This window comes from Cydia splendana, chromosome 18 (genome assembly GCF_910591565.1).
Source record: "Cydia splendana chromosome 18, ilCydSple1.2, whole genome shotgun sequence".
NCBI lineage: Eukaryota > Metazoa > Arthropoda > Insecta > Lepidoptera > Tortricidae > Cydia > Cydia splendana.
Genome location: NC_085977.1, coordinates 18762331 through 18789922, shown reverse-complemented (window position 1 = coordinate 18789922; position 27592 = coordinate 18762331). Strand labels below are relative to the sequence as shown.

The 27592-nt window shown below is 36.8% G+C and overlaps 1 protein-coding gene across 1 annotated transcript in view; it reads left to right on the top strand.

Annotated features, from left to right (window-relative positions):
- LOC134799712 (uncharacterized) overlaps positions 1 to 23793 on the top strand; it is a 96662-nt gene extending 72869 nt beyond the window's left edge. Inside the window, exons 4-7 of the mRNA XM_063772148.1 lie at positions 2751 to 2915; positions 20758 to 20960; positions 21050 to 21188; positions 23583 to 23793. Of these exons, the coding sequence (XP_063628218.1) occupies positions 2751 to 2915; positions 20758 to 20960; positions 21050 to 21188; positions 23583 to 23793 (718 nt within the window). The remainder of the gene's footprint in view (positions 1 to 2750; positions 2916 to 20757; positions 20961 to 21049; positions 21189 to 23582) is intronic.
- Positions 23794 to 27592: the final 3799 nt, after the last annotated feature.

Below are 27592 nucleotides of genomic sequence, written 5' to 3'. Positions count from 1 at the left end.
TCATTTGACTCTGGTAATCGTGATCGAGTCTTGCTGACTCGCCTCATTCACGTAATTTACCGGCAGACGATTACTGTACTTAGGTACGTACTTTTTCTCATTTATCTGTTTGTAACAATTCACACATTTGCTAACTGGGCATTTGTGCAATACATTTAAACACTTCGCGACCTAAAACTTAGTGAATTTTATCAAAATAGATACGCGTCCATTTTGTGCGTAATGATGCTACTTCCAAGTCTTCCAACACTACGATTTCGTACGAGATCAAGTTATTTGGCCGAAATATTTTGTGAGCTTCAATATTTTATATCTCGCTTCTGAACTAATAACAGGGAAACGCACTAGATCTTGAGGAAACGATTTATTCTTGGACTGAATATACGACAATGCATAGACCGACGCTACCGAGGTTTTCGCGGGAAACCATCTTGACAGAGTGGCCGATGACATACATACGCTGTCAGTTAGGGCACGTTCAAACCCCGCTAACAATAGTACTTTGCTTAGCCAGTAGCCACTGTAACTTAAATCTTAAGGTACTACCTAACCTACCCACTGCATAATTAAGGAGTGCTCTTGTACTGGTTTACGTTGGTCACAGATGCGCTTGATGAGCAAGTGGACTTACATAAAATACGTTGCTGTCATTCAGGCGTTTGCGATGACCTGATTGGCTATAAGATTGTACCATCCCTTCCTAGTTCATTATCTTTGCCATAGTAGTGCCGGTAGTACTATTAGTTATTCTATGGCAGTGCAGTACTATTAGTTATTCTGTGGTAGTGCACGAATCGAAACCACAGAATAACTAATAGTACTACTCGAAACAAACGAGTACAGTGACCACATTTTTAGTTTTTGATGGATAAAAACGTCAAAAAAATAAAAATAAAGTACCACTTTTTATCAATAATGTGTTGTAGGTACTGCTGATCTATAATGACATATTCAAATATGGCTAACGGTCCAAAACTGATCCTGTATAAACACATTATAAAAAACCCAACCTAGGGTGCCGCCGGCAACGGGGCAAGGCCCAACTGGCCCAAGCTGTTTATTATAATTTTATATACGTAATAAATATAATAATCCTTTGGTATAACACTTATCCCAACAAAAACATAAATGTAAAATGAAAGCCAAGTTCAATATTAAGAATATGTGTCGTTGTTGACACGCCGACAAAAGAATTGAGATCTATATGGGTGCCACTGCCAAGTTCTCTGCTGTGTAGAAAATCCTGAAAAAAAAAAGGATTTGACTTGGCTAGTTTTTACAAAAAAAAAACAAAAATTTGAAAAGTAACATAGATAAATATAATAAGCCTACATATACGTAAAAACTAGCCAAGACAAATCCTTTATAATTTATGTTTTTGTTGGGATATTATTACTTTTTGTACAGAAATTACTGGTCATGTATGTAGCATAATTTCTAAATAAAATGTCCTAAGTCCTAAGTATGAAATCCCTAAAGACAGAACATCGAAAATCAAAATGTCTAATGTACGAAATTCCTAAACATGCATGTCCTCATCATCATCCTCCTAGCGTTTGTCCCGTAGACCCGTACTGTGACGGGGTCCGCAAAGAAAAAAAAGAAGTAGAGAAGTAAAGATGCATGTCCTAATACCCTTTTAATCGAACGATCTCATTTTCAAAAATCAATATTCCTTTATACAAAATGCCTAAGAACAATACTTTGAAAGTCAATATGTCTAGTGCTCAAAATAGCTACGTTCAAAAAGCCTAATGATAATATATTGAAAATCAATATTTCCGAGAACATTTCCTACTTACCCAGAGTTGCGGGGCTCCTATTTCTGGGCGGTTTACCCTTCGGGCATCTGAAGCTATTAGCTAACAAACCTAACGAGCTCCGTCTAGTTAAGTTATAAAGGAAATGTTTTTTTGAAAATATGGTTTCGTACGTTAGACTCTTTAAGCTAAGAGCCTCTACCATCAGTTTTAACATTGACATAACGCTCACGTCTACGTAATTTACTTTCTGTACATCTCGCTTCCACTATTGCTCGCATATGCGAGTACGAGCGAGATGCATAGAAAGTAAGTTACTTAAACGTGAGCGTTATGTCAATGTCAAAACTGGTGGTAGCCGTACTGGTCAGCTAAACGTAGGACAAATGTCGTTAGAAATTTCGCAATGTATACATTTTAAACTTAGGTCAACTGAACGTAGGTAAAAAGGTCGTTAGTATTTGCGTGTACTAGCAGTATGATACTTTAGACATTTAAAAATAGGATGATTAACCGTAGGACATGCATCTTTAGGAATTTCGTACATTAGACATTTTGATTTTCGATGTTCTGTCTTTAGGAATTTCGTACTTAGGATATTTGGTTTTATAAATTATGCTACATAACCAAATAAATAAATAAAACATGACTAAGTAATTATTTGCTAAGCAATAACTTGACAAAAAAGGGCTTTTGCGATATGTTGGCAAATGACAATTTGGGTAAAATAGTTTGCGATGTGATACTTTGGGAAATGTTTTTTGCCTATAAGTACATTAGTAAACCTATAAAATTGACATTTCGTTATCTCTTAACTAATCAGTAATCACGTAACTGTTGATGACTTGTTATTGTGCTGCCAAAATGATAATTCGTTTCTAAGATGACAATTATTATATCTATATTAACTACTTTGTATTGGTGGGTATGTATCTATCTGTGGGATTTAGTTGCCTGTTAATAAATTAAATAAAATGTTTGATTTTGTAGGACGCAGGTTTTCTACGCGCCGAACCCAGGTCTAGACCCGTACTGGGTTGGTGGCGAATGGGTGCATGGCACCATCACCACGACGGGCACTACGAAAGAAACGACTCCCTTCAGACATAAGCGCACACTAGTGTGCGGCCGGCTTTGCCCGTACATCTACAGGATGTACGTACATGTTCGACACGGCACCTAGATAGTTATGCCGTTCTCGAGAATGTTCTCCGTTTACTAGGTATGGGAAATATTCTCGAGCGAGAACATTCCCCATACAAAACCGAGAACGGCACGACAGTCTGTCGGCAGCAAGCGCACCACGGCACGGGCACGCATCACGCCTAGAGGAACTATGCTACCATCCAAACTGCATCATCTCTCTCGCGTTGCCCCGGCATTATGCCACGGCTCCTGGGAGCCGGGGGTCCGCTTGGCTACTAATCCCAAGAATTGGTGTAGGCACTAGTTTTTACGAAAGCGACTGCCATCTGACCTTCCAACCTAGTGAGTAAACTAGCCCTTATTGAGATAAGTCGATGTTTTTCCTTCACCGAAAAGCGACTGGTATTATTACCAAATTATATTTCGTACTATGGGCTCGACACTATCATGAATAATTCAATTCAATTCAATTCATTTATTTAATTCAGACATACATATCCATAAAATTGTTAGTAAGTAATTACATATTTACAGGACTTATCAAAACTATGGTTAGTAACAGTATGTAACTTAAAAATAAAATAAAGAATTAATACTTATACCGGGTGTGGCCTGTAACACGAGCAAATAATTAAAACATAGATTGTACTCCTCAAACGGTGACACTTTTGTTCAACAACTTTTAAAAATTATGAAGTATTTAGACTCCCTATTTTTCATACAAAATAAATATTATCTACGCCATCGCCACGCCATATCATTGTGATTGACGTTGCTTGTCACGTCTTAAACATAACAGAATTCGCAATACATTGCGTCTTAGAATAAACTTTAAAGTGTATTAAAAATCAAACCACAAGTTATTTTTAAAAGTCGCTGAACAAATGTTGGTCTGTATTAGGAGTACAGCCTACAGTTTAATTTTTTGCTCATGTTACAGGCCACACCCGGTATATAAAGTTAGACACCCAGTCGTCAACGGATCCAGTACAATGTAGACTGTAATGACATGAGCACATGACTTGTCATGACATTCCAACATTTGGTCCAGTCCGATCATGACATTCTCCCCACACACTACAGTTTTACTTCAATACTTACTGACAATTTTACTTCATTACTTAACCACGGGGAGTTTTAAGTTATTATTTACGGTTAGGCCGTTTGGCTTAGTTATGTTGTAGAGTACCTATGCTTTGAAGAACACAAAAGTCAAAAACCTAAGTATTCAATCAACGGTTCTAATTCTTCTAATTGTCTTCTCGTAACTCTATGCCCGACAGGACAGAAAATTAGAAAATGATTTAGGGTAGTGGCACTAAAGATGACCGACCGCCAGAAGATGTGAACGTTAATTTGGCTTTAAAATTGTAATAATCAAATCCCATGATTTACACAGAAAAGATCCTTGACTAATTCCTTTAACGTTTTTGTTGTTCAGAATTACATATTTTATCTTATTTTATTAAAATATTTGCAGCTTAAACACAAAAAACAAATATGTTTTCACGTCATTTTGATTTATTTAATCTGCTTTTATTTGATACCCCACAAGTGTATGTGCAATGCATGGTTTGTGTGTAATACTCAGTATTCTTTGTCTTTGGATAAGTAGTTGAGACGCAATATAAAAGTTTAAAAGTATAATATCCAAGTGGTTAGGATTTTGCTGACTCAAGCAGCCCTGGGTCAATTTGTCTTTACGTATCAATGTGTGTGTAATTTGCTGAGGGCAGTCAATCGCTGTGTGTTTTAAAATGTTTTGACGTAACCATGGCAACGAGCATACAAACAATTAATGTCAGACAGAATGACAGACTGGAAGGATTTGCTTTACTCATTAGTGTAGAGTTAGACCAAGAAAAGTCTGCAGCGATTTTGATAGCCCACGCAGTGCAAGGGTTATTTTTATACCTCATAATTTCATAGAAGTTTGACGTTTAAAATAACACTTGCACTGCGTGGGCTATCAAAATCTCTGCAGACTTTTCATGGTCTAACTCTCTAATATTATTATTATAGGTACCTACATATATCTAGATCACGTCTCACATCTAAAAAACGTGCCGAAGAAGTTATACTTTGACCACGATAGTCGATAAGTTTGCTCAAACATTTCCTTTCGCACAAATATCTCAATCAGCTCCATACTTGACGTACTGAAGGAACTACTGCTAGGGTACTGAAGAGAAGCTCCTGCTCCCAAAGGGAAGCTCCTGGTGCCATTGTAGATGAGGAGGATTTAACACTGGTGTTAAGAAAAAAGAAGACGCATACGGCGCCTCGTAAGACAGTGTGATACAGCCGAGCCGCCTAATTCCGACTTGCAGATTGCTACACCCAGTGTCGCACTGTATGTGTCGCGCCTGCATTACACCGACACGGCTGCTAGAGTGGTGGGGTTCATATCTACACCAGAAGGCCGGTTACACGCTGAAAGTGTTCCAGTTTCGATCGCGCCACTACGTGCACTTCAACTCTTATGTGATGCGCGTACAGCGACCGCTGCAGGGAACCGTCGAGTGCGCAGACTTCTGGCCGAAGGGTGTAGTGTTTCGGAGGTTCCGCGAATCGGATCGAACGAGTCGATTGACGGTCCCAACAAGACCATGTCGTCCGCATAACTGATATTATTGAAACATGTGTCTCCTATATGACAGCCGACACGTTTACTGCTGAGACCCTCAATCAACTCGTTAACATATAGGTTAAACAGGATTGGAGATGACAGCCCGCCCTGCCTTACCCCTTTACTGTAGTTTATACTCCTCTGAGTCTACACCCGCCCATCTCACTCTATTGACCTGATTTTTGTACCAATATTTAAGTAATGAAATGCATTCTCTTGGTAGACTGGTTCTTTCAAACTTTTCCCATAGTCTATCATAAACAACCAGGTCAAAGGCTTTGGACAAGTCTAGAAAACACGCATATACTGGCGTGTTTCTATCCTTGTAGAACTTGACAGCTTGCTTAAGGCACAAGATCGCACTTTCCGTCGACAAACCTTGCCTAAACCCAAATTGTGCGTCATGGAGATTAACATGTTTACATAGTTGCGCGTTAAGCAAGCTGTCGAGCACTTTTGCTAGTACTGTTGCTAGTGAGATGGGCCTGTAGTTACCCATGTCCGATAAGTCTCCAGTTTTATTCTTCACTAGCGGGATCACTACTGTCTGAGTAAGCCTACTAGGTAGATACGCGTGCCTAAGGCAAAGCGTGTAAAACACAGCCAAAATACGCGGCAGGTGACCCCCTGCATATTTGAGGTGCTCGATGCTGAGCCCATCGTGCCCCGGCGATTTACCCCTTTGCATGGAATTGATAATGTCTGTAACTTCTTTGGTAGTAAAGCTCAGGGAAATTTCTTCAGCGATAGTATCAGCACTATTCACCTCCTTAAGGGACGATTTGAGCAGCGGGGTTAACGCGAATACCTTGCTAAAATTATCGGCTATTGATTTCCTTATTCCTATCACACTCTCTGCCCACGGTGACAGGGATACTAGGCCGAACATTCATTTCATTAGTGTTTTTCCAAAAAGCTTTAAAGTCCTTGGCGGCCCGGTTAGAGGCGAGAATATCACTTTTTATTTGTTCTTGCCTGTCCTGGCACCATTTCAGCTTGGACTTAAAAAAGCTTTCTGGTTTCGCACATATCTTGGTATACCGCACCCTGTTTAGGCTTATTTGCAGCTACCCAAATTAAGAATTTTTCTCTCGCATCCCAACATTAGCTACGTATTTATTCCAGCCAACTACTTGCCTACCTTGTTTGCTCCTCCTCGCCTTACTCGACCTTCTTGCCGCCTCCGTTAGCGTGTTAATTATGGAGCTATACATGTTATCTAGCGCTACTTTATGCTCAGGATCGTTACATAATTTAACCGCACACGACTTTAGCTCAGCTGGAAAGTCAAGTAGTTTTAGCTCAGAGTGACAAATGGAGTGATACATTTCGACTTGAGAGGCCTGTCTTTCGCCCCAAATCACACCGTTATGACGCTGCGTAATTGGCGTGCATTTCATATTCATCCTATCTAGGTCACAGGCGACAACAAGCGGCAGGTGATCGGACCAATACACGTCATATTTGACTTCCACATTTCGCACTGTTTTACGCGCTGCCTCTGTGACAATGCAGTGATCCAACCACCTGTTACAACCGTGTGCTTCACTGGTGAAAGTAAATGTCTCTGAGTCGGTCCCTAACATTTCAAGGTCAACACAAGTCCATAGTTGTGACTCACAGAACTGTAACATCTCGCTATAAAACAGCTCGTTAGGGTGTGCATTAAAGTCATCACCTAAGATGTAAATCGCTTCAACGTCAGGATTGTCTTCACTTATAGCACTTATTTCACCCATGCACTCAGTAAAAGATGATAGATTCTCATGCGCATTCACCGGCATATAAAAGGCTGAATATTAGTGCAGCTGAACTAGCATTTGTATCCTAATCGCCGCTAAACGCACACTCACGCATTTCACTATTGATACATTCAGAAACACAGATTTTCGCCACAATACTGCAACTCCATCGTGCCATATCTGCCATCTTCTTTTTTGTACAGTTTCCCATTTCTCGTCTATTTTTGGCTGTTTCCATTCATCACCATTCTTTAATAAATCAGCGAAAGTTTTTTTATTATGTTCCGCTTCCTGCACCTGCTTCGTTGTTGCTACCGACAGATCCTCCTTATCGTTAACCTCTTTCAGCTCCACCCAATTATCAACCTTATTACCATTCGTTTCGGTCGAGTTACTCGAGCTCCTTCCGTCCCCGTGAATCTGTTTCGCAGTACCTCGAGGCGACGTAACGTGCGCGGGAGATAGCTTTAACTCATCCGCTTCGTGCGATAGGGACAGCGCATCTCTCACCGGCCATATGATCTGCGCTGACGCATGATCTTTGGACGTTAACATCGTTTCGCTAAGGTCATTGCCCTCCTGTTCTGGCGTTGAGCCGTCTGCTAGCGACAAAATACCCATCGGTCCGCTATTATAAACATATATGCGCCTCTTTTATTATTTACATTAGCTTGGGTGGATTTCAAATTCAGGCGAAAAGTTACGTTTCGGTGTTTATAAAAAAAACTAGTAAGTTTTACGTATTGCAACTTTTTTATTTGTTTTTAAGTGGTCTTATCTTAAAGTTCCTTCAATTAACAACTCCGATAAATGAACAGTTTTTTTTATATAAAATGATTCATGTGTCTAAAATCATCACCGTCTACCAAAAAAATCTGAACCTCTAGGTTTGTGGTGAAAATTGTCGAATACCTAACGTACGATTGCGATTTTTTTTTAATTTTTAGATCACCCAAGGTCTTGTTTTACATATAAAAAAATATAAAATTATTCCGTCACAGAGTATGTACTTTAAAAATTTAATAAAGTTTTGTCACGAGTATTCGTCAACACCGTCAGCGTATTGTCAAAGTCGAGGTAGTTATGTATTTATACAGCAAAATATAGCCGCGTACCCCCGCCCGCTTCCTCAGTTCGGCTTAAGCAGCGAAAGTGAGTGCACGTTTCCTTATGCGCGCGCTAAGCAGAAAAATAGAGAAATCTGTTCCTCAAAAAGTGATTTGTCACGCTGTTGCGTCATAACCATCCAGGAGAAGTTTACAGTAAGTACTTGTCTGATATTAAAATCAATTACCTACGATAATGTGACTCCAAGGGAACATACCAGGTGTGACGCTGTCGTTGCTATGAATGTTAGTGTTCTAGAACAATCTACGAAAATGCGTAAAATCGTCAACACCGTAACCGTCATCACCGGCTCTCAAGCAATGGACGGTTATGATCCCATATGTACGGTGATGACGTTTTTTCTAAATTTGTTCAATAACATTGCTTTTTTTAGACTATGATAACCATTTATTTCCCAGATTAATGTATCTTACGTCTACGAAAAACATTCTCACTTGTAATGCAACATTTTATTAAGTTCGAGTGATAAAGATTATTTACAATAATATTTTAGAACACGTATAAAATGGGACGTATATCATTGCATAGCAGGCCTCCAAACTCATTTATAAGCGAATTTTGACATAGTTGTAGAAAATGGTGTTTTAAACAACATACTAAAAAAAGTATTGGTGGGTGGGGGGTGAAGCTAAAGGGTAGAGAGGGTTAAAGGTCCCTTTTTATAGTTTTTCGTCAATAACTCGTAAATGGTGCCCCATAGCGAAAAATATTCTAACACAAAAGTAATCTACATAAAATTTTCTACAAAAAATATTCTATACACTTTTTAGCTAGGATCAATATTAAAAAAAATATTGAAGGGGGAAAGTTAATTATAAGCAATTCTACACAATTATGGGAAAGTATGTGTAGTGAGTTTGCGTTTTTATCCTAGGTGATATTGCTTGGTATGACTGTTCCTTGGATCATACTTAGTTGATCTAATGCCCTAGCCACGAGATTAACTCTTGACAAACCCCCAAATAGAGAAAGGGGAAAGCTGGTTCTGGCGGTTCAGATTGCGCTGTTTCTACCTAACTGTACCTTTTCATACAAAAAAAATTGTGCACAAAAATATAAGATATCTGTCATTTTCCTTAACGGCCTCCTAGCCTAGTCGGTAGTGACCCTGCCTACGAAGCAGGAGGTCCCGGGTTCGAATCCTGGTAAGGGAATTTATTTGTGTGTTCATCACAAATATTTGTTCCTGACTTATGGATGTTTTCTATGTACATATATATATAGCTCAATAAGTGGGACTAGGTCGATCTGTGTAAAATTGTCCTATAATATTTAATATTTTTCTATAATATTTTTGTCAATTTGTTGATTGTCCTTCACAATCACAGTGTAACTGTATGCAGTGAATAAAAAAAATTGACAACTAACTGATTGTGTAGAATTGCTTAGATTTAACTTCCCCCTTTTAATATATTTTTTAATATTGATTCTTAGTTTAGTAGTACCACTGTATATATATTGTATTTGAAAGGTATTAAATATGTTCTAGTGAAAAAGTGTAAAAATATATTTTGTAGAAAATTTGATGTACATTACCTTTGTATAATGAGTATAATGACATTTTTTTGCTATGAGGCACAGTTTACGAGTTATTGACGACAAACTTTAAAAAGGGACCCTTAAGCCCCTTACCCGTTATCTTCACCCTCACCCATCAGTACTTTCAGTATGTTGTTTAAAACATCATGCCCTACCACCAAACCAAAATTCGCTTCTACACGAATTATTTCCCCCATTTGGCAATTTGGTGAGCTATATATGTCACGAACTGACTAATATAGTATAGTAAATTATCAGCATATTTTTCTGTATTCTATTATATTTATGTTAGGTACATTTATTTTCGCCAATCCCCGTTCAAATATAGGTATACATTTTTGCCGCGTTTTAGGTTGGGACTTAAGAATTCCCTTTTCTTTTTTTCAGATTCTCGAGTTGAAAAATATATCCCAAATATTTATAATGAAGCTAATATATTATATACTAGTTATAGACACAAATCGCTACATGCCAAATGAAAATCTGTTTGCACAAATTTTGGAAAATTACACAGTATTAATTTCTACATACCAGGGTGGAATTTGTAAAGCCTTGTGCGAAGATTCCGAAACTATGATAATTCACAAAACATATGAACAAATATCTTGTTCCTCGTATTGTGTTCCTTATATAGAAAAAATAGGGACACGAGACAATTTGCAAGAGCTGTTTCGGAATATGAATGGTGAAATTTTTATTAATAACCTGATTAAATGGTCACTTGATTGGCGTTATGTGTGGGAAAATTAATTTACTGAGATGATTACGTGGATTTACTTCTTTGAGATGATTACGTGGATTATAAAGAAATGATTTAATAATAATATTATTATAAGACTGATTTAGCTAAATATTCAGCCTTTACGATGCCATAAGATGCCTAATATTCAATTTGATAACGATAACTTTTCTACAGACGAAATAACTAATTATTTCAAGAATAATACCAATGGTAACAGTCTACACTTATACTTTATAATTTTGCGTTTATGTATTTTTGAAGCAATAAATTTAATTTAAATGTTTTTTTTTTTCAGATAAGCACTATGGGTAAAATAAAAGGAAGTTCAGGAGAAACTCTGAAAAAGAAAAACAAAATAGCTTTAAATAAAAGAAAAAGATATGCAAATATTAAACAAGATCCTGAATTGTATGAACTTGTGAAAGAAAAAGAAAGGAAAAGATACAAAAAGCGGAAAAGGAGAGGTCAATTTGAATCAATAAATAATAAAAGTCCAAAAGAACAAAGAATACAACGACAAAAATGGCGTGAAGCAGCTAAAAAATCTCGAGAAAGAAAGAAGAGTGAGAGCAAAGAAAAACAGCTTGCCATAAAGCTAGTATTCATTAATATAGATGATTGTATTGAAAGTAATATAACCAGCAATGAAAATAAACCCAAAGATGCAATCATTGACAACCTCAAAGAATTTAATTGTAATTGTTCAGCCAAAGTCAGAAGACTCCGTTACTTGGAACTCAAGAAACGAGCGCGATTGCTAAAACTTATTAAGGAATTAAGAAGAGAAAACGCCCGCCTGAAACAAAAACGGTTTGACAAGGTTATTAAAAATCAAGAAAAAAACAAGATTTTTGACATAAAAAATAAATCAAAAATAAATAAAAACAGTCCATTAAAAGAAAAAAATATAAAAAATGTTATTAAAGAATTTTATACTGACGATGCCAATAGTACAATATGTTCAGGAAAAAAACAGTACATAACACGATTCAAAGTGCAAAAGCAAAGAAGGTATCTCAGAGGAACGATTAAGGAGTTGTACTCAAAGTTTTTGAAGCTACATAGGGTTAATGTAAGTTACGCAACATTTTGGAGATACCGTCCTTTTTGGGTATTGCCAGCCTCGTCAGCACAAAGAGACACATGTATGTGCATGGTACACGCCAATATTGATCTCAAACTGGAATCTCTGAGCAATGCAGGGATTATTCAAGAAAAGAACTTTGAAGAACTGCTTGACAGCCTCTGTTGCTCACGATTTAACGAAAAATGCCTGAAAAGGGAATGTGATTTATGTAAAAACAACATCCTTCAATACAACGAATTTCTGAATGATAAAGAGATTATATTATACAAATGGATACGCTCTCAAGAGTTAGTTACAGTAAGAACAGGGACTAAAACATGTCCAATTACTAGAAAGGAAGAATTCAATACAAAACCCCTCGATATCATCAATGAGTTACATTCAGATTTGACGCCATTTTTTGAGCATTGCTTTTTGATCCAAACACAATATAATAATTTGAAGAACTTAAAAAAGTCTTTAACAGTCAACGCTGCTATCATACACATTGATTTTTCAGAGAATTATGCGTTGAAAGCCACCAATGAAGTTCAATCCCTCCATTTCGGTGGTAGCCGCAAAGAACTTTGTCTTCACACTGCTGTCATTCATGCATTTGATTTTCAAATAAGTGATATAAAAGCAACTTCAGTCTGCACTGTCAGCGAATGTTTAAAGCACGACGCTCCAGCCGTATGGGCACACCTCATACCACTTATAAATAAAGCAATGGAAATTAATCCATTTATAAACATATTACATTTTCAGTCTGACTCACCGACATCTCAATACCGAAATAAATATATGTTTCATATAATGACACAATTGTCCAATGATTTTCCACAAATTACCGAAATAACATGGAACTACACCGAATCTGGGCATGGTAAAGGCGCTGCTGATGGGGTTGGCTCAACGGTTAAAAGAACGGCTGATTTTGCAGTTAACCATGGCACAGATATAACATCTATTGAAAAATTTATAACTATCGTACAACCACGCACCAATATCACAATGATTGTTGTTGATAAAACTGAAGTAGAGAACAGAGTAAAGATGATTCCTGATAAACTTCAAACATTCAAAGGCACTCTGAGAGTTCATCAGGTTTTATGGCAGCGCAACTGTAACAGATTGACTCTAAGAACCTCAAGTTGTTTCGAATGCACTTATGGACAGGTGTGCAGTCATGGAAAACATTTAGGCTTTATGGCAATAACAAGTTCCTGTGGCAAAACCAAGAGTCAAGCTAAAAATAAAAGTCAGGTCACAACGCTAAAAATGACCAAGCAATCAACTCTTTCAGATGTCACGAATTTACCATCTACTTCTCATGTTCAGAACAAAATTGTAGCTAAACCATCAAATATAAAAATATTGTCAAACAAGTTAGTCACTCTCCATACGAAATCCATAAATAAGTAATTCTATTAAATACGGAGAGAATATTATTCTGTGGATCAAAGATACAAAATAGATAATATAAAGTAAATAAACAATTAATCAAGTAGTATTTTATGATGATTAAATACACAATTGAAAATGTAAAACTTGACTGATACTGATAAGTAAAAATAGAAAGCTATAGACAAAGAACAAAAAAATAAATATATAAAAGATATCTATATAATAGTAATATTATTTTAAGTTTGACAGATAACATGATAAATAAGTGATAAAGAGTACAATGCTAAAAATAAATAAAAAACTAGAACTAAGTAAGTACTTAGAAGATTACTTTATCATGACAAGGGTTCTAAGGTATCACAAGAGTAATCATTAAATAGAAAAATAAGAGATTAAAGTTTCGAAACAGATATGATATACTAATCAGTACGAAAAAAGTATAATGTGATTATAACTAAGTAGATAATTATTATTTCGTATTATGGGCGCCTAAAGAATCACAATACTAATCATTAAACGGAAAAAGGCAGAGATTAAAGGTGAGAAAAGTTATCGAAACAGAAATTATAATAATCGGTACGAAAAAAATACTAAGTATGTTAAGAATAGAAGACTGATTATAACTAAGTAGATGATTATTTATTTTTATCATGTTATGGATGCCTAAGGCATCACAACTCTTAATCATTAAACGGAAAAAGGAAGAGATTAATGCTGAGAAAAGTTATCGAAACAGAAATTATAATAATCGGTACGAAAAAAATACTATTTTAAGAATAGAAGACTGATTTTAACTAAGTGGATGATTATTAGTTTGTATTATGGGTGCCTAAAGCATCACAACACTAATCATAAAACGGAGAAGGAAGAGACTAAAACTGAGAAAAGTTATCGAAACAGAAATTATAATAATCGGTACGAAAAAAATACTATTTTAAGAATAGAAGACTGATTTTAACTAAGTGGATGATTATTCGTTTGTATTATGGGTGCCTAAAGCATCACAACATCATTAAACGGAAAAGGAAGAGATTAAAAGTGAGAAAAGTTATCGAAACAGAAATTATAATAATCGGTATGAAAAAAAAAATACAATTTTAAGAATAGAACACTGATTATAACTCTGTAGATGATTATTTTATCATGTTATGGATGCCTTAGGCATCACAATTCTAATGATTAAACGGAAAAAGGAAGTGATTAATGGTGAGAAAAGTTTACGAAACGGAAATTATAATAATCGGCACCAAAAACTACAATGTTAAGAATAGAAGCTTGGTTAAAACCATATAGTTGATTATTTAATCATGTTGCTGATGTTGTTGTTGTTAATGTGCCTATAAAGCTAATATAAAACAATTAAAGTTGTAAATTTATTATTGCCAATTGAAATAAATAGCCATGGTTGTTGATTTGCTTAAAACAGTTGTTTTATTTACACCTTGTTTAATAAAACGTCATTACCATACACATGATGTCATCACCGTATTTAATAAAGTCATTACCATACCACCGTGGTCATCACCGTCGCATGTTATAATTTTTCAAAGGTCATAATTTCGAAAATATGCCATCATTTCGCGTATAAATATAACATAATTACTCAGTAAACATCACACAACAAATTAGAGTAGATATTCTCGCATTTATTGAATAAAAATAAAAAAATATATTTTTGTATGGTGAAAATTTTCTTGATGAAATCCACCCGCTTGCCCACGAATCAACGATGGGTGGATTTCAAAATCCTGCGAAAACGTATGGTTCGGTCTTTATAAAAAAAACTTGTAGGTTGTGCGAGTTGCAACTTTTTTATATGTTTTTAAGAACTATTATCTTCATGTTCCTTCAATTACCATCTCCAATAACTTAATAGTTTTTTTTATATAAAATGTTTTATGTGTCTAAAATCATCACCGTCTACCGGAAAAATCTGAACCTTTTTGTTTGCAGTGAAAATTATAGCATACCTATCATACGATTGCGAATTTTCTTTTACTTATATCTTTTCCATGTTGTTGTTTAACACATGAAAAAATATGCAATAATTCCTTCACCGAGAAAGTACATTTAAAAATATTTAAAATTTTGTCACGAACATTCGTCAACACCGTCATGATAATGTCAATGTGAGCTTATCTCCGTGTATGAACAACGAAATACCGCTAAAGGTCCTTGCCCTATTTTTCACTTTAATATAGAATGACAAAAATTATTTCACTATAAAGTCACATCATTGAATCGTGAGAAATATTACGAACAATTTTGTAAAACGTAGTTTGTCACAACAGAGCATCATCACCGTTATGCTTTGGTTTAAAAAAGTTACATATGATATATTAGAAATAATTACTGAAATGAATGGCAAACTACATGAAGTTTATTGTGTAGCATAGACATTAACTACTATTATTCGTATTCTAGAAATAAAAACAAGAAACTCTCAAATCGTCAACACCATACCCATCATCACCGGGAAAAAATTACGACCGGTGATGATTTCATGTGTATGGTGATGACGGTTCTCAGAAACTTTTCTAGTTATTTTGCTATTATTCATTATGAAATTAAGCTGTATGTTCGAAAAACGTTCTCTATGTCTTCTAACACTATATAATGTCTACCTTATAAATGTAGAATAAATGTAGAAGAAGATATAACTATTTCTTTTACACTAGAGGATGGTTAGTTTTTAAATAACATTTTGACTGAAGAAGGCAAAATTTAGGTCACTTAGAACTTAGAACATAGAAATGTTTTTTTTTTTTTATAATCTAATAATGTAAATCGTGCAACTTAGAGTCTGTAATTGCATGTTAGTCGTGTTAAAACAAAATATTTAAACAAGCAACATATATTAAGTTTTAAGCGACCATAGGCTACGGTACTGGCTCACTATCGTGACGGCCTTATGTTTATTGATAATATTATATTGATTGGTGTATATAATTACAGCAATTAATAATTATACCATTGGGTAGTCACCGGACCCAATACCTAACATTTTGTAACTTATGACATGCATTACAAGTAGGGGTCTTGCAACTTATAAAACACTGATTATATATTAATGTTTAGCTATTAAATAACATATATATGGATTTAAATCATTATAGCCATTTTTAAAGTTAATTTATAAAACAACAAAAATACAAACTTATGCAATGAATCAAATTATCAAAAAAAAGTAATATATCATAAAAATTAAGCTCATTGGTAAGCCCGCAATTTTATAATATGATATAAATACCAAGTTATGTAGTAGATAAAAGAAGATGCGGGTTTAAACTGATAATAAGAGTACAATATTGTTAATATGATTTAACATTGAAAAAACCCAAAAAAATAAATGAATACATAAATTGCCTATTTCGGAATATAAATTATATAAAATTATACAATAAAAATACTTGTTATATATTTATTTATATGAATAAAATGTATTTTTTATAATTTTCTAATAATAATTTATGTGGCTAGTCTTATGTTCAAAAACATGTTACTTGTAATGTTTATTAAAGTTCTAAAGCCTTACAATTAAAAAAAGTTTTTGTTTTTTTAATACGTTTTTAATACATATATAAATTAGTTCCCAAAGCGTCATTACCGTACATGCAGTGTCATTACCGTCTATAAAAGAGTCATTACCATACCATGGTTGTCATCACCATCTTGCGTTTTTATTTTCCGAAAGCGATAACTTCAAATATAAGCCACAAATTATTGTATAAATACCATAAATATCCTCAATATACAGCCCCCTATTACTTTACCCAGCTAGAATCGTGTTAAATTAAACATTAAAATAAATTATTTTTTTGTATGGTGAAATTTTTTGTGATGAAATCCACCCCGATGCATGTTTGTCGTTTTGCCACCTGTTTTCAAGCTCTTCTAGTTGTCGCATTGTAGCATAGGTGCTCTTTATCTCCTGCATTTCATATTTAAGTCTGACGATGTTTTTCAATAGCGATGGCGCATCCAAAAAATCGAACGTAACCGCCGGCAACTTGTTTATATCTCTAGCTACAAAGGTCGGGAGCAACTCACTGTCTACGTCCTTGAAGACTAACATTATATCTTCTAAGTCTCGTTCAGTTTTTCCCTCGTTTCTTCTCAGTATCTTCTTTTTTCCTTTGTCATTTAAAGCATCAAATAGCAACGTCTTCGGTTCACTTATTTCAGCCTCATTAAAGGCCGACAAACAAATACGCTTCATACTTTCATTGTCCATTATACCAGATTTATTTTGTATGAACGTTAGTAGTTCAGATACACATAGATTACAACTCGCGCATTTCAACGTCTTTCACGATGACGGTGCCATTTTTGCAACACAGTGCGCTCGCTCACACACACGTCCGTTCGCGATCGCGTATGCGCGCAAACTGAAGATGAAGCCGATGGTCCCGGGTTCGAATCCTGGTAAGGGCATTTATTTGTATAATGATACAGATATTTGTTCCTGAGTCATGGTTGTTTTCTATGTATTTAAGTATTTATACAGGGTGAAATTTAATTCACTGGCCAAATTGAAACACCCGAAAGAACTCGAAAAAATATTAAACACGTGTTTTTTCTTTTAATACCGCTCAGTACATTTTTTTCGAAATAACTCATCATCAAGTTGTCCTAAAAACCTCGTACGTTATGGTGAACCGACAACTACCCACTACACCCGCTTCTCTCTTATCAGTTAAGGTCATTGACACCCCGCCCCTCCCGCTGTTTGCAATCGCGTCACCAATTATGAACCATATTGCAGCGAGATAAGACGCTTACCTACATAAGTTGCTAATTTTTCCTTCATACTTTAACGGGCTTAGAGCCGTCAAAATGCAAAGGCAACCCATTTTTAATCTAAAATATTATTTCTGACTAATGATTATTAACAAAACGTCCGTGGCTTAAAAACAATGAGTAAAAACTAGGTCAGGAATCTTTGCATTCAGGCGTATTTAAAAAATTGAATCATCTTATGTACTTACATTTGATTAAAAGTCGACGCAATTAACTTAAGTCCCACGAGATGGTACTCTTGGATTCAATCCTTGTCTGCGAAGGCGTGGAACTGATTCCATTTCGTATAATCTTTGTGCACCACGTAAACACTCACCACTTAATAAATAACACCGTACCATTTCCTAATATTCCCGGTTCGAAAACATTTTTTTAAACCTTAGTACGCGCGCGATTATTATTTTAAGGTTGGCGAGTGACGAGTGAGTAATCATTTATGCTTACCGTTATGTTTACCGCTAGCGCGGAATGGTTGCGGAACTACCCTCGAAATTGATAAACCTGCCTACCATCGCCAACACTAACTGGGTGGACCCTATTGCAACGATTATAAGGTTTAGTGAAGGTCAGATAAGGGTTTTGCTGATGTTGTTGTTAAAACCTACTATTAGGTTTGTTTACATTTGTGGTAATAGGGTGACCACGACTCGTGGAAAGTATTTAAAAATTGAAAAATGAAAAAAAAAAAAAAATGTACTCTTTTTTGCGCTAAATAGATTCCTTAAGTGTAACCTAGTGCCTGGAATGAATATGGCCAGTGATTTAAATTTCACCCTGTATATTATATATTATATCGTTGTCTGAGTACCCACAACACAAGCCTTCTTGAGCTTACCGTGGGGCTTAGTCAATTTGTGTAAAAATGTCCTATAATATTTATTTATTTATTTAATTTTGACGGGGAATTAAAACCATTTTAATTTTTTTTTGCTGAATGACTTTCTTATAGCTCGAGGAATAACGTAAACACCGCACCGCCATTGCCCCGTCAGACATCGAAGCTATTAGTGGATGTGCACACGAGCTCTGTTTCGACCAAGTATTGAAAAAAAAATCTTACGAAAATGTTGATTTTGACAATTGAACTTAAATTAATTGTTCATTGTGTTTTCAATGCTACAATGTGAATTTAATTTACTACTACTAGGCTTACATTTGCTTTTTTTTTAATACTTCTATAGCTTATAGTTTTTGACATATTTCATTAAATAGATATAATGGGCCCATGGGGCAAGTAGTAATGTACACAAAGCAGGGGCACGTTGTAACATATTAGTGTGCGTGTTTTTATTGCTCTCTAATAATTGTGCATGTATTTATATATACATATATTATTATGACTCGTCGTATAGTGAATTACAAATTACTTGCTGTTTTATTGTGCATTTTTTATTCTACTTTACTCTCTAGCATTGCCCAGAAAAATATGCTAAGTTATTGTATTGTATTTTTAGGGTTCCGTACCTCAAAAGGAAAAAAACGGAACCCTTATAGGATCACTTGTGCTTATGTCTGTCTGTCCGTCTGTCACAGCCTATTTTCTCGGAAACTACTGGACCAATTAAGTTGAAATTTGGTACACATATGTATATTAGAGACCCAAAGACGGACATGTAACGTAAATAAATGAATTTTAAACATGAGGCCACTTTTGGGGGGGTAAATGAGAAAATTAAAAAATAAAATTTTTCAAACTATATCGTGTTATTGTCAAATGAAAGAACTCATTTTGAAAATTTCAAATATTTTCTTTTTTATAATTTTAAAATATATAGGTTAGAAGTTATTTAAGAAAATTGCCAAAAAATGACAATTCCCCCCTTTATCTCCGAAACTACTGGGTCAAAAATTTTGAAAAGAATACACAAAACAGTTCTTTACCTATAGATGACAGGAAAACCTATTAGAAATTTGTAGTCAAGCGTGAGTCGGACTTAATGTACGGAACCCTTGGAACGCGAGTCCGACTCGCACTTGACCGGTTTTTTTTTTATAGAATGAGAGACTACAAGAAAACATTTGAGAGAGGATTAAAAACTCAGGATGTATATGAGTCGCCAGCAAATTAAGTTTTGGAGAAAAGCGTCAGCATACGAGAAGCAGCCAAAAATTTCGACTTGTGCCATATCTCACTTTCCTGTTGATTATTTAAAGTCAAATATTATAACCGTCATAAGATGGAATCACAATGAATAATACAAGACTGTGAACCAATAAAAACTTTTTTTTTCTTATAGATGTTGCCATTCTTTTAGTTGTTACTACTTGCCCCGAGCCTGTTACAACTAGCCCCAAATACGGGGTAAGTTGTAACAACTCCCATTTTTTCAAAAAGTGTCTGGTGTAAAAGATGCGTCATCATCATCATCATCATTATTCTTAAGAGCCTAGCTCTTGTGGGTGGAGTAAAAGATTCGTAAACATTTAAAATTATTTTGTAATCAGAATTAGTGCTTAGATAAATACTTTACAAACCCTCATACTCAGAATCACAAAATTATACATATTTTAGACAATAGGTACAGGCCTTTTTCCTAAAACTGTTACAACAAGCCCCCGCTCCCCTACTAATGTTCCCACTTGTCAGTATCACGAGCAATTTATTCTTCACAATGGCCTTCCTTCAAATAATTACACGGAAAATAGAAAGGGTGTATTCCCATTCGTCCCCGGCGGGCACAGGTGGGAATATGTCCTCACCTCGTGCATGTCGGCAGCGGTCACGTGGGTGGGGTGGGAATAGGTAGGTACACCGTACACCTTAGAAAGCCACTCAGATATGATTAAATGGGTTGCAGATTAATTGGCAAGGTGTGCGTGCACAATCTGACCCATGTGTTCAACCCGGCGTTCACGGGAGGATGGGAGTCCCCGAACTGGGGGAGGATCGACTATCAGCGCGGCGGCGTACTGGACCGCAACTACGAGTACCTGGAAACCTTAGACTCCTACTGCCAATTCCTCGACAAGCAGTGCCGCGCCAACACGGCGCACGGCTACGGTGCGTGCATCACACCTCCACCACCGCCACCTACAGACTACTTAAGCTTGGCCTTTGCCGGTAAACTGTGTGCTTATCTCATGTTCCAGGCTACGCGTTCCTGCACATGGGCCCGTGCGTGAAGGATCAGGACGCCTTCCCCAACCTCATGTCGGGCGATGCCGTCAGGCAGCGCAAACGCAAGGCCATCAGAGATTACAATGACCGACTGCAACCAGGTCGGTCCAAGTGTGTTATACTCATACAGATATCCCTAGCGCATAATCATAATCCTTTACCATCGTATTTTCTTGGAAACGTTCGTGTTTGTCATGCTACTTCAGTCAACCTCGGTAGGTACTTTTTGTACTGAGACTGCATGACTTAAATGTACAGTAAATACCTATTTACTACATCTGTACCCGGGGTTTTGGGTGCAGGAATGATTTCGTGGAATCGTTGCCAAACTACATATGCATGAATTAAAGATAGGATGTGCTTAATTAGAAATGTAAAAATAGTTTCTAATATTTTTATCTGGGGACACGGCCGTGCCGCCGCCAAGACGAGACAAAGGGCAGAAGGCAGTGCATAGGTAGGTATATTATCTCGTCACATTTGGATAATGCTAGAGAGCTGAATATTTTAGTATACCATGTCGTTGGTAAACTTATCAAAAACACCAAGTTTTATAAGGCTACCTATTATACTTAAAATTTTATAGATACCTACCCTAATTTTCACTGTCCGAACATATGAAATTCGTGTCATAGAAAATACAGACTACTTCTTGAAGTCTTAGAAGGCTGAAATTTGGCATGTAGAGATGGGTCTGTATGAAAACACATCTGGTGACCAGAAATCTGTCATAACTTTCGCCCTGCAACCCCTTAAAATGGGGGTACTTACCTAAAATACCTATAAACTTGAAAACATTGGTCCCTGAAGTACTAGAATCGTGAAATTTTGTTTGGCAGTACTCAGTAGTGATTGGAATGCTAATAAAAAAACAACAATAAAAAACTAGAAGTTTTACAAGTGAGTTTTCAAACCAGCCAAGTAGCGCCCTCTATATTCGCAATGTTTCGTAAACTTTTCAAAACCTTACTTACCTATACTTACAACACGAATTTGAAATAGAGGCGGATTGTCAAAGTCCATTATGTAGTCAGAGTCACAGTGAATCTACTGATGCCATATTTCGACAGATGTTTAAAAAAAACAGCCGGAGACAAGAATTTTAGTACATTGTGCAACATGGGGCGTAAGTTGAATATTGCAAACGAGAGTAATTTAAATCGCGACGGCTTGCCGGAGCGATTTATAGACTCGAGTTTGCAATATTATTACGCCCCGAGTTACACACAATGTTTTTCATCACACTTGCGATACAAAAATTAAGTATAAAGACAAAAAACTGTTAATTATGGCACTAGAAACTTCATAACTCCCTAGGGAGAACGCTTTTTCTATAACTCCCGCTAAACCTGCGTGCAATTCCACATTTACTGAACGAGTGTGATGAAAAATGTTTTTTCACATCACCTATTCGAAAAAGGGCTTCTTCCCCGCTAGGAGAGATCAAAGTGGCACTTTTCTTCCCTGCTAGGAGGGATCAAAGTTGTAGGTACTTTTCTGTTCTAGGACACGATATTTTCTTTCTTGCATACTATTTTTTTGGTCAATAAATACATATTTTGGAACATAACAATTTCCTCATAGTTGATGTGAAAAGCATTTCACGATTATTAAACATTATCAAACTACACAACGGGACTTAATCGCGTATTTAAGTTTTAAGATTTACCTCCGACGTTTCGAGGACGGCGTTGTGGCTCCGAGACCACGGGGACAACGCCGTCCTCGAAACGTCGGAGGTAAATCTTAAAACTTAAATACGCGATTAAGTCCCGTTGTGTAGTTTGATAAAGCAGTATGTGTCACACGGTATCAAAATTATTTCGTCTTGGGCGTTAACACTTGAATCCCTCACTACGCTCAGGATTCAATGTACGTCCTTGACGGAAATATATACGCCAAGTCGTGCAAAACAAAGACGCACGGCCGTACCATCCTTTTCCCGAAGCGATTCAGGCGATTTTCGACGTCCTGTAATTTTGTGCTGGCTAAGGCGGTTGTCACACTGCCGCCGCGCCTCGTTGCGAGACACGGAGCAACGGACTCGCATGCGGAGACAACGCACCAACGTCCGAGTTTTCTCCGCATCTCCGTCCGGAGCTGCGATGCGCGACGTCCCGCATTACTTCCGTCTCCCGTTCATTTTATACATTCGAACATTAAGGTGAAAACAGAGGGCCTACCGCGAACCACGTTCGACGTGTTGCCTCTGTGTCGCACTTGTAAATTAGTAGGTAAGTGTGACAGGGAGGCAACACGTCGAACGTGGTTCGCGGTAGGCCCTCAGTTCCTATGTGTCAATAAAATGGAAACGGAACTTATTCAGAACGCTGCGGTGATACTTTCAGTTTCGTTTTTCTACAATCGAGTCATAAAACGCAGAAGACATTGGGTATATACATCCCTATTTACAAATCAGACCTATAAATGGGTCTTTTGCTAGAGATTACCAAGATTTAAGGCAATACGAGGCGTCCTTCTTGCACTAAAATCCGTACGGCACAGCGGAGCTCGGTGTGACATACCCTGCGGCACGCACCGCGTCTCCGTCCAAGCGCGCGAGTCGTCGTGCGTCTCGCACCTCCGCGCGTCGAGGCGGAGCCAGTGTGTCGTACCATGCGATTTTTCTATACAAAATCAAGATTCTACATACAAAGTTAAAAAACGCATCAACGGACGCCGCTGCGAGATGCGGAGCAGTGTGACGACCGCCTAAAGCTAGAACCCTGAATTTTCAGTGACATATAGGGCTTAACATGCTTTAGATATATTCTCAAAAACATTCAATAAGAACTTGCAGTTTAAGAATTATTGTACGTCAAAGTTTTCGACACTGACACACTCACTCACTCACGATCATCATAATTCTAAGGTACTTCTAGCATACCAACAAGATTCAAATTTTAAACATAAGTAGTTTTCGGCTTATCAAGCCACAGAAAACCTAAAAATATTGCAATATCAGTCACATTTTAAAGATTTAAGAACTGCGTAAGTAAGTTTGTAGTCCCATATAAATATATTGGTATTACAAAGTTACTGTTGCAGTTCCAACACATAGGTAAAGTAAAGGTCTGTGATGTACGATGTGAGTATGAAAATGTGTATATGTAGTTATTATATGTGTATAGTACGAGTAGGTATGGTATGGCTATGAGTATGGTAAGGATATGAATATGGCATAGGTATGAGTGCGGGTATGGTGTGGGAGTTGTAGGATGGGTACATGGGTATTGAGTATTGTATGAGTCCAAGTATAGTTTGGTATGGCCATGAGTATTGTATATGTATGAGTACGAGTATAGTGCGTGATGGGTATGAATATGAGCTTTGATAAAAGTGGTAGCTGACGTACAAGAAGTGGTACCCGAAAAGAAGGACTGCCTACAAAAAGAGATGAGATCCCATCAAAAACATTACATGTAAAAAGATGCAAGTCTCGCAATGCAATTATTCTACTACAAAAAAGTTTTGAGATGTTATGTGAAACCAAGTCGGTTATTTTAGTCAGTGCCAGGGGGTGTTAAACCGTATCAATAAGATATCTTTAATTTTTAATACATATAATGACTTGGCAATCGCACATAATGCTTTATTCGTACCGTAATCGTAAATATGTATAATGCTCAAACTGCATGCGATTAGCGCGCTAGCGTTACGTTTAATTATTTTTATTAGTTGACGATGATCCTTCCCATACAACCATTTCCAGTCGCCGTTACGACGCGGTGTAGACACATCTTGTGTCGACACCGTCTGTTTCGGTCACAATTCTAGTCGCAGAGTCGTCGCCGTGTCGACACAGTTACCAGAAATGGGGAAGGGTCGACACATGACATAAAGTGTGGTCGCCGTGTGCACACATTGTTACGAGTTTGCGACTACTTTATGCCAAAATCATTCGTTTATTTTGTTCCTGTCAAATGGAAACTGTCAGATGGAAAAATACTTAAATAAAAATAAGTGACATTAATACGCCATCTCTAAAACGGATTACAAGACGTAATTATATATTGTTTGCATTTATATTACAATAGGACTTAAATTATTATGGGGAATTAAACTGCTCGAGTGATTTGATAAACTAAGTGTAATATAATCAACGCGCCACCACATTGTTTTAGTTTAGCCGGCAATGAAATTGTTTACTTCTCAGTGCCTGTGTTCATAACTATATTATTTGATGCATTTTTAGTACTTCGTTGCGGTTACTATACTTAAATAACAGAAATAACGCTTTACATACTACTAAACTTGTTAATTATGATGTATATATCGAATACCGATAGTCTCAAAGGCGGTGGGCGCGTGGGGTAGTACGATAATGTATTACTTCACAGCTAAACCAGTATGCTACCATGCTACCAGTGCATGAAATAAACCTTAGGACTCGTTAACCATACTAGTGCCTACTATATTTCAGAACTAAATGATGAAAAGAACTCATTGCTATTAGAATGTTGACTGGTTAAATTGAGAATGAAAAGATCACATGAAACCGTTCAAATCTTTATTCAAGTCAAGCTAGGCCGGCTCCAACCCTACGCCTCTAACATGAGAAGATTTAGCCCTATATGGGACGGGCAACAAACTCAGAGGGACAAATCTTTTCAAAACAAGTTAAAACAACACATAACACATCATTTCTTTATTTCACAAAAGTAAGCTTCTAATGAAACATAAGAAATCAAAATAACACTTGAAATAAAACACTTAGCTAAATGGTTAAAGAACGCGGGATTCTATAAGCTATCAGAATAATCCTTCAGGTATAAGCCTTCAGGAACGCAGCGAGTTAGGCACGAGGTTGGCTAACGAGTACGTCCGATCTCTAGCGCGGTCCGATCAAGAAGAACTACCAGCGGCGGAGCCTCTCCGCTCCCGCCTCAGTCAAGTTGGCAAACCTGCTCGACCAGTCTACCAACATACCGACAAAAACACCAACTCGTGCCTACGCTCACTCGAGAGAAACCTCTCGACGTTCCAAAGCCTTCTACCTGTCATCTCAGTTTAACAACACGCCAATAGATGGCGTTACTCTCTACGCAACTTTATTTCAACAATGCGCCAATAGACGGAGTTACTCTCTACACAACTTTATTTATTTTGTTACAACCAAATAATACGTAGCTCAACATTGTTAATCGATTTTATACAGGCGTCTAAAATAATGAACTATAACGCTGCAATACGTCTTTCTGGTGTCAGGGTCCGACATATAAATATGGTTTAAGGCTGAGAAATATTGCAGTCACAAAGTAGTTGCAATGTTTCGACTTTGTGTCGACTCTGTGAAGACACATGACACGCGCTGTCCAAAGTAATAACAAAGTTACTGGATTTGCAAAATGGCTCCTTGTGTTCATTCGTTTTCAGATATTCTCAAAGTGTAAGAGCCATGCCGTGGTCAGAGATGAGGGCATTAATCGACTAACTGTTTATTCGACTAATTAATGGAATAAAAAAAGATAATCCTCAAATTTAAATCGCGATTAATTTAGTCCACCTAACAGATTGAAATTGAATTAATCTGAAATATCTGAATATTAATCGAATAAATTATCGATTAAATCTCGATTGAAAGTTGACAGGGGGACATTTTTGTACGTAAATGGAATAGGATTTGCATGTAAATATTTGAAATATTTCCCTCCTTTTCGGGGCGGGGACAAATGGGAACACACAATTTTTGGATGTATTCCCATTTATTCCCGCAGGGAACAGATGGAATAGGATTTGCATGTAAATATTTCCCATTTTTTCCCACCTTATCGGGGCGGGGACAAATGGGAACACAATTTTTGGATGTATTTGCATTAAAACATGTATTCCCATTTATTCCCGCAGGGAACAGATGGAATAGGATTTGCATGTAAATATTTCCCATTTTTTCCCACCTTATCGGGGTGGGGACAAATGGGAACACAATTTTTGGATGTATTTGCATTAAAACATGTATTCCCATTTATTCCCGCAGGGAACAGATGGAATAGGATTTGCATGTAAATATTTCCCATTTTTTCCCACCTTATCGGGGTGGGGACAGATGGGAACACAATTTTAGAATGTTTTCTCATTTATCCCCGCAGGGAACAGATGGAATAGGATTTGTATGTAAATATTTCCCATTTTTTCCCACCTTATTGGGGTGGGGACAAATGGGAACACAATTTTTGGATGTATTCCCATTTATCCCCGCAGGGATCAGATGGAATAGGATTTGAAAGTAAATATTTCCCATGTTTTCCCACCTTATCGGGGTGGGGACAAATGGGAACACACAATTTTCGGATGTAATCCCATTTATCCCCGCAGGGAACAGATGGAATAGGTTTTGCATGTAAATTTTTCCCATTTTTTCCCACCTTATCAGGGTGGGGACAAATGGGAACACACAATTATCTGATGTATTCCCATTTGTCCCCGCCAGGAACAGATGGAATAGGCGTTGCATATAAATATTTTTATCACACAATTTTCAGATGTATTCCCAGTTGTCTACGACGGGAACTGAG